The sequence below is a fragment of the Lutra lutra genome, chromosome 15, assembly GCF_902655055.1.
Source record: "Lutra lutra chromosome 15, mLutLut1.2, whole genome shotgun sequence".
In the NCBI taxonomy this organism is placed as follows: Eukaryota; Metazoa; Chordata; class Mammalia; order Carnivora; family Mustelidae; genus Lutra; species Lutra lutra.
Genome location: NC_062292.1, coordinates 17780117 through 17796736, shown reverse-complemented (window position 1 = coordinate 17796736; position 16620 = coordinate 17780117). Strand labels below are relative to the sequence as shown.

At 51.0% G+C, this 16620-nt stretch overlaps 1 protein-coding gene across 9 annotated transcripts in view; it reads right to left on the bottom strand.

Annotated features, from left to right (window-relative positions):
• Nucleotides 1-16620, bottom strand: part of CACNA1E (calcium voltage-gated channel subunit alpha1 E) — a 503960-nt gene that overhangs the window by 60109 nt on the left and 427231 nt on the right. For 6 of the 9 annotated variants that reach the window (XM_047705044.1, XM_047705043.1, XM_047705049.1 and 3 more), the window contains 11 exons: nucleotides 16259-16390; nucleotides 15689-15761; nucleotides 14289-14406; nucleotides 12259-12326; nucleotides 11419-11516; nucleotides 7072-7128; nucleotides 5323-5961; nucleotides 4586-4899; nucleotides 2336-2495; nucleotides 1065-1194; nucleotides 290-349 (listed from right to left, as the gene is read on the bottom strand). In XM_047705044.1, the coding sequence (XP_047561000.1) occupies nucleotides 290-349; nucleotides 1065-1194; nucleotides 2336-2495; nucleotides 4586-4899; nucleotides 5323-5961; nucleotides 7072-7128; nucleotides 11419-11516; nucleotides 12259-12326; nucleotides 14289-14406; nucleotides 15689-15761; nucleotides 16259-16390 (1849 nt within the window). The remainder of the gene's footprint in view (nucleotides 1-289; nucleotides 350-1064; nucleotides 1195-2335; nucleotides 2496-4585; nucleotides 4900-5322; nucleotides 5962-7071; nucleotides 7129-11418; nucleotides 11517-12258; nucleotides 12327-14288; nucleotides 14407-15688; nucleotides 15762-16258; nucleotides 16391-16620) is intronic. The other 3 variants (XM_047705051.1, XM_047705047.1, XM_047705050.1) reach the window with 1 other exon arrangement.

Below are 16620 nucleotides of genomic sequence, written 5' to 3'. Positions count from 1 at the left end.
CATACCTGTCTGCATTCCTGACTGCCTGAGAGCAGACAGGCCCCTCCCTGTGCCATACCCACAGGTCTGCCCCAGTCTAAACAGATCCCCCCCAGTCATGCTGTGCCATGAAATCTGGCCGTGATAGACTTCCTCAGACTTCTGAGGCCAGAAAAGGGGTCTCCAGAGGCCCTACTGAGGTCTGTCATTGGCTGGTAGGTGGCAGCACTGGGGAGCAGCACTATACTAAAGGAGCAGACCCATGACCCATCCAAACCCTGGAGCCCAGCTTTTCTCTGGAAGCTTTTACCTTTATGACCATTTCAAAGGTGAACACGCCAGTGAAAACATAGTCAAAATACCTCAGGACCTGTAAGACACAGGGAAAGGGAAGACACCCAGGTGTGGCCATCAGGCCACAGGCATGCATTTGCCCACACACACGCAGTCCTGCACCCCCACCACAGCTCACTTCTCCCTCAGAACAGAAGCTTGGGCTTGTCACTGTTAGCTGGACACAGGGAGGAGAGGAGCCATGCATTCTCCTACAGCTACAGGACCCTGTGGTCAGTCCTTGGCTCTTCCTTCCCGTTGGCCAGAACTTAACTTCTTAGATCCCAAATGCCCCACAGATCTCTCCCTCAGGCCCTGGAATCCTTGTCAGTTGCAATCCTCCCCACACACCTCCTTCATACCTCCTGACATATACATTCGGGACCTCCAGGAGATGTCTCAGCAACTCAGGGTAGAGTTTCAGCTTCCCAAATTCATGCATATCCCTCACGACCCGGCATCAGAGAGCCTCCCCCCACCCACCTCCAACACAAGCCCCTGGGTGGCTGAAAAGTCTGGCTGGCTCTGGAGGTAAGGCCTTTTGATGAAGCCTTAGGGCACGTGGGGGGCTGGGAAGAAAGAGCTGATCTAGCAAGGGTCCATACTTTGTCCTGAGCAACAGGAATGGGCCATTTCTTAAGCCTTCCTCATTGCCCCCAGGAACCTTCCCTAGTTCACCTTCAACACTGGGCTGGGGAGGGGCTGGGACAGGGTGGGTCCCAGGGCTGATGGCTCGGCTCCCATGCACCCACTTTGTTGCGCTCAGAGTTGGTCAGGACGGGGTCCTCGGCTGCCAGGGCGATGCTGCTGGCTGCGATCACCAGGAGAATGCACATCTCAAAGTAGCGCAGACTCACGATGTAGTGGCAGGCCCTGCGGATCCTGGGGGATGGCAGAGCCAAAGGAGCTGCCTCAGCTTCCCGCCCCCCTCCCCTTACTCCTCACCCACAGGCACATTGGCCTCCGCCAGACAGCCAGGCCCTGGCCAGAGGAAGCCACAGGGAGAGCAATTTAATTTCGCAGGCACCACCCGTGATTTAAAGCTCCAGTGGGAGAAGATAATCAGATTGGTTAGAGGCTGCAGTAGCACAAGCCAAGATACATTATCCGTAGGCACGTCTGAGCCACCGGAGCAGCCCGACAAAAAGCACTGCGCATGCCCACATGGTACCCTCCAACAGCTCTCAGTGTCTACTCCCCCTGCCCCCATATAAAAACTGGGACATAGCAAGGAAATTGGAAGAACCAAGAAACATAATGATATACCTGGAGTCTAAAATACCTAATGAGAGTAGCGACATGTTTTCATGAGCCCCGGTATGCTGATTAAAGTGATTATGTTCTACAGACTGTATTCTGGACTTGCGAATTGACATACGTTAGCCCAAGTTCCTTCCTTCCCAGAGCCTTGCCAGAATACTGCCCATGTGATCATGAAAAACTTTCTGTCTTCCTAGCCTCAGAAGCTGGTCTCTGTGTACATCTTGCTCATTTCTGGGGCAAAAGGCAGCTCAGTCTAACCTTCCAGAATCTTCTCTGCCACCTCCATCTTATGCCCCTACCTCTGCTTTGAGGAACCATTCCATTTCAAAATCCACATTTGGGGTTCTGGGACCAATACTCTTAAACCCCAGTGGGCCATCTATCTATTCTAGGCTCCGTATTCTCAGCTCTGTCTACCCTTGGAATATTTGGTGAAACATCTGAAGTAGACTGCCTTCCTCCCACCCCACCCCCACACAACTTACCAACCAAATAAAAGGACTAAGAGGCATAGGGTCGTTTTCTCCTGACATCTCTCATGCTTCCCTGTCTTATTTTGTGGACTTAGTACAGAGCTCAGAGGCTTTTCAATCCCATGACCCAGCTCCACCAGTGAGCGTCCTATATGTTCCGGATGTCCAGCCATAGTCCACTAAGAAGGATCAGGAGGAGGAGTGGACCCTTATCTCTCCTTCTCCTCGTCACCCTGCCCTGGCTCTAACCCTGGCACCAAAGGGGGAATGACAGGAGGGGGCCTTACGGGTTGGTAGTGCTGAAGATGAACATGGAGCTGTGGGGCACCATGGCTTTGCCTGTCTCACGCTTCTCCTTCTTCTGCTGCTTCTTTTCCATCTCCTCTTCCTCCTCTTTGATTTCTGCCTCCTTCAAGGGACTGGCTTCTCCATCAGTCTTATTGCTAACTGCAAAAAGGACATGGTGAAATCATCAGAAACTTTGCCACCTGTGAGGATGGTGTCCATTGGGGACAGGACAGAAAGGAGGGGAAGGGGTCAGAGGAATGTGTCTAGCCAGGTACGTTGCAAACACTGGACGTGTCCACTATTACACAGAGTTAAGCCCTTACTCTCGTTCTTGCCTGGCCCTCGCCTTAAGTTTACATGGTATGCCCTTTTTTGGATGTATAAATAATAATCACGTTTTCCAGGGTCACAGAAGGCTTGTTTCTGTTGTAAAGTTTACAAAGTCGACATATCTAAGATCTAGATTCTTCGCCTATATTCATTTACTGAATTTTCACATCACTACACCCTGAGCGGCGTGTAGTCTGCCCATTATACAGACAGGAAAATTGAAGTTCAGGTTCATACAGCTAGTTCCCAATTCAAAATCCTGTAGCCTTTCAATGATCTCACATTGCAATGGAAGATTTTAAGAAACCGTTACTCTGTTTGCGTCTGACTTTCTGTCTGTGCCTGTTTCAGTCGTGATTAATGTTGAAATGGCAATGCAATATTCATGCACTCCAGGATGGTGAAGAGGAAGGAGCTGGAGGCTGAGGGGAGCTCTTGGGCCACCACCCTCACTTTCCACATGCAAGTCACAATGCAAGGTGAGTGGCAGAGAGGCGGAAGCTCTCCAAGTGGGACAAGGGATGCCGTCAGCCTCTCCCACTGTTCGCTCTCAGAGAATGTCTCTACCCTGGAGCTCTATGCAAGCAGCAAACCTTTGAGGTTCCGGCCCCTTCTGGGTCCTTCCAAGAAGTAACTCATCCAAAATGTCTCTGATAATACGCTCTTACCTATGACCAAGGCCATCAACCAGCCCCAGAAAAAGAACTTCTTAACGTTTCTCATCAGAGAGGGTCCAAAGCACTAATACTAGAGCATAAAATGAAACAGATAGCAAAAGTGTCTGAAATCCCAAGACAGGACCAAGCCAACCCCAGGGAGCACTGCACATGAGAGATTTCATTTTCTAAAGTACTACTGGCATTCTGAGTGTAGAGAAGGTGACAGAATGGAGATGGAGCAGTGGGAGAAAGAAAAACAGGGAGAGCAGAAGACTGTTCTGTGAACAGAAAAAGAAGGAAACGGGAGAAACACAGCCAGGGTGGTTGCAATTCAGTGGCCATGGAGCAACAGGTGGGATTAAGGCAGGAGTGGGTGTGTGGTGAGGGTCAGGGAGGGGATGGGGTGGGGTCGGGAAGGAGGGAAGGGGGTAGGGTTAGTACAGGATAGGGGTAGGCTTAGGGCAGGGATGGGGTTCGAGCAGACATGGGGTAGAGATTAAGTTTAGGCTGAAAGAAGGATGGGGTTGACGGAGGAAAAGGGATGGGGTTGAAACAAGGACAGGAGTGAGGTTGGGGTGGGGTTAGGGAGGGGATGGGCGTGGGGGTAGGTCCAGTGATTTTTGTCTCCCCTTTTGAGGTCTGGAGATTAACGTCCGTTTCCTGCGGTATCTGGGATTAAAAACGGAGTAAAACCTACTTGGAGAAAAGAGTAGATAAGAGTAACAGATTCCTAAAATGTTAGTGCTGAGAAAGACCTCAGAGATCACCCAATCCAATGCTTTCACTTTAGGGCTGACAACCTGAATCTCTGGGAGAAGCAGAGGTTTGTGGAAGCCACACTGAGCAGCTCTGGGCCATCTCCTGCTCCTTCAGAGGTTCCCTAAGCTGTCCAAGTGACAGGGCACCTCAGAGGTCCTAGAGACCACCACCAAATATTCACACTATAAGTCAAACAGCTGAACATATATCTGGGTACAAAACCACATGTGATCTCACTGAAGGCTCTATAGTGGTCATCGGGGCCAAAGCTGAAGGAAATTTTATGGGCAAAGCTTAAGGTGGAGAAAATTCCAACTTGTTTTTCCTGCAAACCAAGCTAAAACCACTGCTATCGTTTACTTGCTGACGAATGACTTCATCCTGCTGGTGGGATTTTTCCCATAGCCTCACTGGGTGGGGTGACTCCAGAGCCACAGTGATCCCCAGTCCCGGGGTGGGATGGGCAGTGAGGTTCAAAGGGGACAGGGACTGCATTCTCACTGTGAACCACAGTTGAGTCCACCAAGGGGCCCACGTCTGGGATGGCGACGGTGACGCTGGTGCTGTCGGTGTTGGCCTTGTCTGTGTTGGCCGTGGTGCAGGAGAGGTCAGGCTCACTCTGGCTGATGGCCCGGCCTATATCCAGCTGCACGTCGCCCAGCAGGGCTTGCTCGCTGCTGCCCTCCGCCTCCTGTTCTGTCAGCACCGTGTCCTTCCCCATTTCCAGCTCTGGCTGGGGCTGGACCAGAGGCATGTTGTCCTCATCGAGGGCTCCTGCCAGCCCGGAGCCTCTGGGCACCATGAGACTGTTGGTCCTGGAGGGACAGAGGAGAAGACTGCTGGTGCTCAGATAGGAAGAAGCTGTTCTCAGGTGGTGGGTGAGCCAGACAAAAGGGGAAGGTGAGGGAAGCCCGAAGAGCCTTGCTGGAGAGCATGGCATCTGCTGCCTCCCACTCCGACCCACCTAGACAGGGGGCAGCTAAGACCCTCAGGCAGGCCTTCTTCTGGTCCACCCACCTGTGACCCCCTCCCAACAGGAGATGCCCTAGAAGGACAGACGCTGGTTTTCAAGGGGACAGAGTCCATCACCTATCATAGCCACGCACACCTTACGAAGGGGGTGTTAGCATCGTCTTCATTTTGTAAAAGGGAAAACCGAGGGTTAGATAGGATTGTCCTGGAGAATCCTTCACACCAGCAGGGCTAGATGCCTCTGGGGCACTCCTGTGACCACCTACCTCCTCAAGTCTTGGCTTCTCTCCTCTTCCTGGATTGTGGGTTCCTTGCCCGTGTGGCTGCCCCTGGACTCGCAGTCCTTCTCCCCGTCAGTGGGCACCCCTTCATCCAGACTCCGCTCCTGGCTGGCCGACCGGCTCCGAGAGGTGGAGGAGAGCTCCTTGCCTTCTGTCCTGACGCGACGGTGCCGGCTGCGCCTCTGGCTCTGCCTGTGCCTGGCGCGGTCCTCGAAGGTCACCATGGTCTCCCCTCCCCCAGCCTCCTGCTGGGTCGGGTCACAGTGGCCATGACAGGGCCGGGCCAGCCATGGTGGCTCCCGTTTGCCCAGGGACAGGGGGCTCCTCTGGTTGTCCAGGGCACTCGACAGGTCCCCTCCATCCCCCTTGAGGGACCCCCCGCGGCTGATGCGCTCCTCCTCACACTTCTCCAGGCCCAGGCCCAGACCCTCGATGGGCCTGGGTCTCCGGTAGAGGCTGGGGTGGGCATTGAGTGGGTTGAGGGGGCTCAGCGGGTTGAGGGGGTTCATTGGTGGGGCCTCCTCTTTATTGAGGGCCTCCTGGCTGGACATCTGCATGTGCCTTCGCAGCTGGCTGGTGCGCTGCTCCCACACCGACATGTGGTGCCGGCGCCTCCGCTCCCTCCTGCCAAAGGGAAAAGGGCGAGGACCCGGGTCAGAGCCGGACAGCCGGAGGCGAGGCAGGGAGCCACTGGGGTGCAGAACCGCCCTCAGCGGCCACGGCAAAGGGGCGGGACACATGGGGGGGCAGCAAACGGGAGAGCCCCGCACCTGCAGACAGGAAGCACAGAGAGAGGCAAGGAGCAGAGTGGGCCACGCCCGAGGAGGCGGTCGGAGCAGCACCTCCTAGCGTGCGGGGCTTCCCACTGTCCTCCCTGCTCCACCGCGGGGCTGGGCGGGCGCGAGCCCTGGATGGAGCCCCCGCAGCCTGCAGGGCAGTGGTACTAAGGCTCACCCGGTCTGCACTCCCCTGCTCTCCTTTGCCCCCAGGACATCCAGCTACACCCACCCTGTGCTCCGTACTGGCCCTTAATGCCGGGTCAGAGAGCCTTTGTTCCCCCTGCTGTCCCTGTCCTCTGCTTCTCAGATGACAGCCGGGAGTGGGGGGGACACAGGCTGAGAAGCACAGCGGTGGGATCCTCTGAGAGGACAGCTGATGGCGGTGACTAGCGGACCCGGGCTGGCATCCCCCTCAGAGAACAGGCGTGCCGTGGCTCTCTTCCACGGCGGCTAATGGAAACCACGGGACCGCGTGTGCCGAGAGCGCCGGCGGCTGCCTCTCAAGCCCCCTGCCGCACGCCTCCGCTCAGGGCCCGGGCGAGCCCGCACGCGGCCGCGGGCCCGCGCACGGTGACGCGCACGGGGCTGAGCTCCTGCGGGCAGGAGGCTCGTCACTACTTCCGCTCACACGTGCCCACGCGCATCCCCGCGGAGGCCCCCACGAGGGCCCACGGGCAGGACCCGCGCGCCCACACGGAGGAAGCACGCCGCCGCGTGCCCGCTCGCAGGCCGCACGGAGAAGGGCACGACACACGGGGTCACGTACCGTAGACACACACTGAACTGAGCACAAGTGGAGAGGTGCGGAGGACAGTGTCCACGGAACACACGCACACACCACGGCACACGCTGACATGCACACCCGGCGCCACTGTGTCCGCGGTGGGGGCGGAGACACGGCGTCCCCACACACACACAGAACCGCTCACAGACACGCAGACCGGTACACACATACAGGTGGCTGCTGCGTGGCTCCCACATCGACATGTGGTGTCTTCGCCTTCTGTCTCTTCTGGGAAAGAAAAACGAACAGGTTCAGTTCACCCCCACCTCTCAGAACCACAAGCCCCACAGCCACCAGCCAGTTTCCAGGGAGAGGCACGGGGTCCTCTAGGTGCCCACACGTTCTCCACATGCCTGCTGCCCTCGGGAGGCTCCTAACCTTCAACTTGCCCTGGGAGTGACCTTTGCTGCCTCACTGTGTGCAGACACGCGGATCTGGTGTGGGAAGCGCACATGCAGACACTCAGGGTGTCTCATCTCATGGGGGACACGGCTTCAGATGCTCCGTCTTCATGCCCCACAGGCCCCCACACTTGCCCGGAACTGCCCTTACGAGATCTATTCTGGAAATCCTACAAACTTGCATGAGAGTGGTATTTCCCCCAGTCACGTCTAGGATTCACACATGGGTGTGACTCCCCAGCTCCTCAGTCCAGGCACTGTAACTCATGCAGGAACAGGTGCCTCGCCATGTAGGCCATCAGAGCCACGAAGCCCACAGCCACAGGCAGGGGCCCCGCGCCGTGGGCTGCTGGCCGTGTACTTCAGGATACATGCGACACCTCTGCGACTGTGCAACGCGGTGACCCCGGCCAGAGGTCTCCCAGACTCTGTCTGGTCAGCCAGGGAAAGCACAGTGTCAGCCTTCTCAGCCATGCGCAGGTGGGGGGAATCTTTCTCCAGACACACACATGCTGTGTCCTTCCCTTTCCAAGGTCTAGAGAAAGTCAGACCGGCAGGGTGTGGGCATCACCCACAAAGGCAAACGGGACTCCTAGAAATGAAGCTCTCGGGGTCATGTCCATGCTCCGGTCGAGGACGACACACGTCGGACACCCGTGGAGCAAGCCTGCCCTCAATGTGGGCTGACAGACCCAGTTTGGCCCATTGGGCCCTGCCTCAACCTGGGAGATGCTTGGCAACTGCTGCTCCCTCCCTGACCAATGGAGAACATGCTAGGCCGAGCAGCACTGCTCAACTGCCATGTCCCACAGTCGCACAGAAACCTGAGACACGGGTGGGCTGAGGGAGGAGAGGCAGCTCGTGGGAGCCTCACTTGGCATCTGGAAGAGGCACAGTGTGTACGAGCATCCACGGGGTGGGTGCAGACATCACTGTGGAGAGGCCTGCAAGCACCCCAACTGTGTGCAGCCCTCAGCAGAGGCAGCTGCCGTGTGAGGAGGCCCACATGGGGTGCCGATGCCAAGCCTGGGTAGCACATAGAACGAGAAGGACCCACTCTAGCCAGGCAGCATGCACACCCACTAGGGAAAGCAGATGCTATCATCTATTTGCAAATTCTCCAATACTCAAGTATCAGCTCTCCAGAAGCACATGTGTCAAGAGTTTAAGTACATGGAAGAATTCTCTTTCTCATGAATGCACACATGTGCGTGCACGCACACACACACACACACAGGCCAGGCAAAGAGAGACCCAACTTTTAATTCCCATACAGACCAGATACACACTTCAAACTCTACTTCTCCACTCACACATACACATATCCCAATTCACAGCCCATCATTAATACACCTTCACTCCTAAAACCACACAGAGAAGCACTGACATCACTCCAACTCATGCATATGTGACCTCACATACACCTGACATTAACCTTGTGGATCAGGAAGGGTAGGGGCATCCTTCCCATTTCAAAGATGGGGTGACAGAGTTTCTAGGATCCTAAGTGGCTCTCTGTCCAAGGACACTGAGCATAGGAGTGACAGAACCAGCCCTCAGACCGCCTGACTTTTGACAATGCTCTTTTCAGGTTTCTCTATGGACACCCACATCCTCGGTTGTCTGGTAGTCCAGAAATCAGGGGTCCTGCCTGCACTCCGGAGCAGCACCCACCCACCCACCCTGATATCGCTCCCACCAGCAGCACCCACCCTGCGACCAGAGCTAGATCTCTGCTCATCTTGGATGGTTGTAGCACCTTCTTCCACCTCACCGTGCCCAGACATGCACACAGCTCACTGCCTACAGCCCTATGTCTACCAGCATTTCATTCATTCTTTCATTCCACAAATAGTGAGTTTCTACTCTGGGCCAAGCATCTTCCCAACTCATATCTCCAAACCCACTCTTCCCCTGCTTCTTCATCTCAGTAAATAGAACCACCCACTCCTAAGTGACAGCCAGCCCTCCCCATCGGCATGTTTGCATACCTGTGTGTGTATATTTTTAACCCAAACTCATGAGTGCAGGGAAGGTGGGGAAGGAACGACTCAAGGCCCAGAGATTATTCCAGAGGGGAAGGAGTTGCTCTGCCTTTCTCCATTAATCATTAACAAAGTTTGAGGGCCGATTTTCTTTCTCACTCACAGAGAAGGGGTTTGGAGGCCAGGCCTTCAGTTTTGAAAGGTGATGACCATCCAGGGGAAGGAGGGCCCCACATACAACTCTGGGATGATTCTAAAGGGTGAGGCAGAGGACATTCAGAGCCCTTCCCATGAGCACTTGATGAAGAAAGGCTTCTCCCCAACCAGATTCAAGTAGTAGATGACAGGGTCTAGTATCCAGGTAGAGTTGCACCTCCCGGGGGCCTCAAAGCCTCCCCATCCATTCCCAGGGCCACCCACCCAGACCTCACAGAGGCTCAGAAGCCACAAACGGGATTCTCAGCTCCTCCTCCAACACCTTCCTCCGGCTCTGCACCAGGCCCACGCCTTGCTAGTTCTGCCAGCAACTTCAGGTCCAGGCTAAATCCTTTAAGTCTACGCTCGTTGCTCCACTATCACTGGCCATTCTCTCCCTAAATCCACTCCAGCTGGATTCTGTTCCCACTGGGCCACTGAAACTGAAGGTTGCTAACAACATTCATTTTGCCAAACCCCATGGCCCCTTTTCTGTCCTCAGCTTATGTGATCTTTCGATGGTATTTAGCTGCACTGTCCACTTGTGCCTTCCAGAAGAGTTCTCTTCTCTAGGTCCCCACGATAGGACACTTCCCTGTCCTTTCTTTCTACTACTAATTGCTCCTGGTCTCCTCTGCCGGTTTCTCTTCTGCCAGACCTCGAGGCACAGGAGAGCTCTGGGCCTCTGTCCTGAACAACTCTGTCTTCATGACAACTCTCTGCCAGCTCACCCATGCTGAGAGCTTAACACTGTCCAAATACAAATGGCTCCCCCCAACTCCTCGTTTCCAACGCGGACTTTTCTTTCGAGCTTCGCTCTCTCATGTAACCAATGGCCTATTCAGCATCTTCACTTAGATGTTCTCTAAGCATCTCAGATTTATTGTGGCCAAAATGAACCTTGGATTTCCACCGTTCTCCAGACTCTCAGTAAGTACCAGCACCATCTACCTAGTTGCTTAGGCATCAAAACTTAAAACATGAGAGAAATATTTCTTTTTTCTTCTTATCCCCACCCCCATTCCATTTAACCCATCACCTCTTCCTATTGGTCCTCCCTCCAAAGCACAGACTGAATGGGATTCTCATCTCCTCCATTGCTATGGTTTCAACCACCACTACTGTCACCTACTTTACTCTTATAGCCAACCCTCTGTCTCCCTGCCTCCACCCTGGGCCCTTCTTCATAGAGCAGAGCGACCTTTTAAAGCATAAATCATGCTATATGATGCACCTGGGTGTTTCAGTTGATTAAGTGTCTGCCTTGGGCTCAAGTCACGATCTCAGGGTCCTAGAATCAGGCCCCACATCCAGTTCCCTGCTAAGCAGGAAGTCTGCTTCTGCCTCTCCTTCTGCCCCTCCCCCTGCTCATGCTCTGTCTCAAATAAATAAATAAAATATGTTTTTAAAAAAGCATAGGTCATATAGTATCCATCCTTCTGCCTTAGACCCTCCATGGCTGCAATTAGAAAAAAAGCTAAGACCCTTTAGCTGGGCCTCCAGGATCTTCCTGGCCGTGTCTCCTATTTCTCCTTGCTCCGTGCCCACTAGCCACCCTGCACCCTCGCTGGAGAAAGCTCTTTCTTTCTGATGTCATATGACCACCTTCTCCGCGTACAGATCTCTGCTTGAATTTCATCTCTTCAAAGAATCCCTCCCAGGCTGCCTGTAAGAACTCTATCCAATTCTTTTTCCTCTGCGTTATCCTGTTCTATGTGCCTTAGAGCAGTGATCACCACCTAAAATCATTTACACGTCTATTATCTCTCTCACTAAAATAAAACTCTATGAGAAGACGCTGTCTTGTTCACTGCTGTATCCTAAGGACATTTCCCAGCACGGAGGAGGCATCCTCTGATAATATAACATTTTGAGCGGATGAATTGGCTGTTAGCACAGGAGCCCAGGGGTCAGTTAAGTGGGGACAGCCAACTCACTCGATAGAAGGCATGTTGGGTGCAGACATCGGGCTGACCTCCTTGGCCTTCTGCAATGCATGTTTCTGGTTGAAAGCCTCCTCTTCTTCTTGCTCATCCTAGACACAAAGCAGAGATGGGTTTGCCTAGGATCCCCATGAAGGAGAATAGCTCCCCTGGCTCTCCCCACAAGTTTGGGAGACCAGGTGAGACGAGGAAGGCAGGAAAGGGCCTTAAACAAGGCAGGAGGAGGGTGGGTCGGCTCAGAGACCTCAGGTGGCCAGGTGCCAGGCACCTAGGGAGTAGAAGCCTCCACAGCCTGGCATAGCCGGGAGTTCTGGTCTCCAGCCTGCCCCATAGGCTTCCCCACAGTTTCTCAGGAAAGCCATGGTATTCTACCCTAGGCTCTAGCCCCTAGTGGAGCGCATGGCGGTGGAGGTCAGTAAATGGAGCTGACACATCTCAGATGTTTGCAGTGACTGCAAGGAATGGAATAGGGCCCTTCCAGCCAGACCCGTCCAAAGTACATTGTTGAGGCTGTGCCTCTACTTGTGCCCTTTCTCCTGCCCAGCTAAGTGGCCTCACCCCAGGGGATCAGGCAAGGACCTCATCCCCTCACCTCCATTCCTGGTGTAAGTGTCCCCTCTTTGTAACGACACTGGGGAAAGCCAGTTCAGGTGAAATGACTAGAGCTACTAAGAACACACATCTTCTCAGCCTGCTCTAGTCTCCCACGTAGAGTATTTTACTGGATCCTAACAATGATCCTGTGAGGTATGCAAAGCAGCTATGGCATTTCCGTGCTCTAGATGAAATGCTCAATGGCACAAGAAAACCATGAGATCTGCAGAGAATGCTTACCTTGGTCAGCTCTTGGGCATTGGCCAGATTGTCCACAGCAATGGCCAAGAACACATTCAGCAGTGTGTCTGGGGTGATGGGTTAAGGATGGGCAAGTAAGAAAACCAAAAGGCTTCAGCAAGACTGAGAGGGTTTCCTCAAGGTCTTTGCTGTCTGAGATCCAGCAGGAAAAGAAGCTACCCCATGGCTTCAGTTAGGCAGAAGTTATGCAGCCCTGTCTGAAGGAGAGTATCTCTTCTTCCTTCCACAGATCTTCTCTTTGCCTAGGACACAGAGATAGCTGAATCCAACCACTCAGGGGCCAAGTTGGAGTAAGGGGGCCTCTAGACATGTATGGCCTCCACTCATAGCAATATTGAATCTGGCACAATGTGATGTTAGGGAGCTCAATCCTGGAGTTTACCTCTCCTTTCTGGGAGGCTAGAATTGAAGCCCACCCAGACCAAGATCCTACTGTGATCTTAAAGGTGAAAAGAAGTAAGATTCCACAGACCCATCACTGAACGGCTCTCAATAATGGAATGCTAAGTTCTCTCATTCTTCTTATCTTAGAAGGCTTCCATATTTCATTCAACAAAAATGTCATGGAGCACACAAGATCATTATGGAACCCATTTCCATTCCAAACTCTAGCCACTGAAGTCCCAATTTTCCAACTGTCTTTGAGGTCCCAGTGTTGCAGAATATAGAGTTGGTTTTAGCATCAAAGTCCAGGTATGACTACCCTCAGAGGAACAGGGAAATCAAGGTGCCATTGTCACAAACTGGGCTTCCTTTTCTGTGACCCACTGCATAACTTTCCTCCTATGGGTGTCTCATGTTTGGTTCACAGTCTGCTCTGGGCCCTAGAAATTTTCGGGGCAGAGAAGTTAAAGGAGTAGCTTGTCTCCATGAGAATATGGGAAAAGCAGAAGTACAGCTACATCACACAGCTCTCCCTTCTTATTCCACCAATGCCATTTCAAGGGAAGTCCCATCTCCCGCAAACATCTAGTGATTGTGTAGAAGTCTGTAGTACATAAGGTGTATCCAAATAAATGATCTCACTTACTATTCACAACTAATAAAGGAATCGATGCTGTTATCCTCCTTACAGAGTTGAAAACTAAAAGCTCAGGCAGATTAAGGGACTTGCCCGAGGCCACAAAGCTGGTAAACAGAATTGCTGAGATTAAAAACTAAATCTTCCTAGTCTAGATCCTATGACCAGGTATGGGTTTGGGAATTAAATGGACTTGATTTCCAATCTCCCCTTACAATTTAATAACTGTTTGACTGACTTATTCTAAGTCACGGGTCAGATGAACTAGTTCCTATAAAACATTTAGTACAGGCTCTCGTGAATATCACAAATACAATAAATGTTAGCTATGCTAAATAGCATCAGCATTAATCATAATACTGATATTTCTGAGATCTTACTATGTGCAGGTCCTGTTGTATATTAACATGTAATTAATTTATTAGTATTACAATGTGGCCACTATTTCAGCCTAACAGTTATCTTTGTCACCTCTTATTTTCCCCAGCTGATAGTATTTCCAACTACTCAGTATAAGAGCCTCACATGTCATTATTAGTGTATGCTGAAGATTTGGATAATACTTTATCTCCTTTGTCTACATTTGTCTTCTTTACCCAACTAGTATATAATCTCCTTAAGATCAGAATCCTTCGGGTGGCTGGGTGGCTCAATGGGTTAAGCCTCAGCCTTCAGCTCAGGTCATGATCTTAGGGTCCTAGGATCGAACCCCCACATTGGACTCTCTGCTCAATAGGGAGCCTGCTTACCCCTCTCTCTGCCTGCTGCTCTGCCTACTTGTGATCTCTCTCTGTCAAATAAATAAACAAAATCTTAAAAAAAAAAAAAGATCTGAATCCTTGTTTCTCTTAGTATACCAAGTAATATCCTGAACCCCCCCCACCCCCCAAAAAAAATCCCCACCCAACTCTACCACCACCACCACAACCAACCTCCTCAATGCTGGTCCAGGCAGGCAGCATGAAGAGGACTATCTTAAAAAGGATACAGTTTCCAAACAAGGTGAGCACAATGAAATAGATAGCTGACCACATGCCTGAGCTGACCCCACCCTGGGAGCGGATCCCATTGTACATCACCTCATTCCAGTCCTCCCCTGTTAGGATCTATGTAAAGCAAACAACAGGCAAGTCAGAGATTTGGGTTGGTTGAGAAAATGGGGCCAATGTAAAAAGGAAAATTCTGGCCTCTTGCTTGGCCATTCTGCCAGGGAGAAAAATAAAGTCACTTCCATGAATAATTCCAAACTCTCTTCTGATAAGGAAGATAATTTTAGATGTTGAAAATGGAAAGAGAGCATCACAAGGTAAGATTCTATTCTGAGTCTGACTACAGAGTCCCTCCACTTCCAGCTTTGCCAGACCTATAGGAACTACACAGATCAGGTGGTCTGGTCACTACCAGTCCATCCAAGGAGAGCTAAGATAAAGTTCTTGGGACAGAAGCATTATTAGAAAGAGCCTCATGGGCTCCAGTTCCAGAATCCTGTGTTCTGGTTTAGCCTCAAAGTCTAGATAAACAGTGTTTTCTTTAGCTCTCTGCATTGCTGATTTTTTAGTTTTCCTCCATGATTTAAAAACGTATTTTTTTTGTGGGGTGGTGGGGGGATGAGGTGGGTTGAAAAAATAATTCATTAAATGGACATATGGGTCAGAAGATGCTTCCAATTTCAAAAAACCATAAATGTGATATGACAGTTTTACTTCTTCCTTACCAATCTGGATGATTTTTATTTCTTTTTCTTGTCTGATTGCTGTGGCTAGGACTTCCAGCACCATGCAGAATAAAAGTGGTGCAAGTATACATCCTTGTCTTGTTCCTAGTCTTAGAGAAAAAGCCTTTAGCTTTTCACCACTGAGTATGATTTGGCTGTGGGTTTGTCACATATGGCCTTTATTATGTTGAGGTAGGTTCCTTCCATACCCACTTCACTGAGAACTTTATCATGAATGAATGTTAAATTTTATTAATTTTTTTTCTGCATCTATTCAAATAATCTATGATTTTTATCCTTTATTTTGGTAATGTGGTGGATCACATTGATTAATTTGTGCATGCTGAACCATCCTTGCATTCCTGGAATAAAGTCCACTTGATGGTGGTCATAAATATTGTAAGTTACTGAATGTCTTTGCCTTAATATCTCTTGTAAACTCACAAGTATAGGAAAAAGGCCAATACTGTTATCATGATAGAGCTTTTCCGTTATTGGTAAGAATGTAGCTACACAAATTCTAGGAATTATTGTGATGATAATTACTCAACAAGAGTCCCAGTTGCCTGGGACGAGCTTGGGGTGTTAAAGTAGGATTCTCCTAACATATCATTTTGCGGTGTGAGCTCCAAAAGATCCTACATAATATTTTTAACTGCCAGTTGGCCTCATACCTGAAATACGGTCATGATGGCTGCAGGGAAGGTGTCAAAGTTTGCCGAAGGAGTCCCATCATTAAAGTTAAACCTGAAAAGGAAGTTCAGAGAGAAGAATAAAATGAAAATCTCACATACCAAGTTTTCTCTTCCTCCTTCATCACTTCTTTTATCCTTTCTCCATATCCTCTTCTTCCCTAATTTCTCCCCATTCCATGTAATTTATGAAGATGGTATTATTAGTGACTATTACTGGTCGCCTGTGCACTTTGAAGGTACGGATTATGAGATGGGGTTTGGACTGATCTTGACTTATAAGGCCCCACGCTGTACATTTTATTTTAGGGACAGCTCCAAAGAGAGGGGTCTCCAGATCCAGAACCCTGTACAGTGTGAAAAGATTAGAAGCAGAGACATTGGTTTTATACACACACACACACACACACACACACACACACACACACAGTGGTTGATGTGGACCAACGCAAACAGAATGGTGGCATGGTGACCAAATTAGAAGCCCTCCTGCTCACAGACTGAAGACTGGGTTTTGAGGCTCCCTTGAATGGACAGTTCATTGGTGCTTACCTGCCTCCAAATAGCTGCATTCCTAGGAGAGCAAAGACAACGATGAAGAGGAAGAGGAGGAAGAGCAAACTGATGATAGACTTCATAGAACTCATCAAGGAGACCACCAGATTTCGCAGAGATGCCCAATACCTACAAAACCCAAACATTACAGCAGTGAATACTGAATTTAAAATTATCCCCAAGTCCAGCCACCTGGTAGTCTATGAAACAGGCTGCATTTGTAAACTTGTGTGCAGGAGAGATGTCAGCAACAATGAGGCTCCCCTTGGGAGTGTGGCATGGGATCTGGCGTCATAGGTATTTTTCTGGTCTGATTTTTGGAGGAAGCGGTGCTGAAGAACAGAGTAGGGGACATGGTA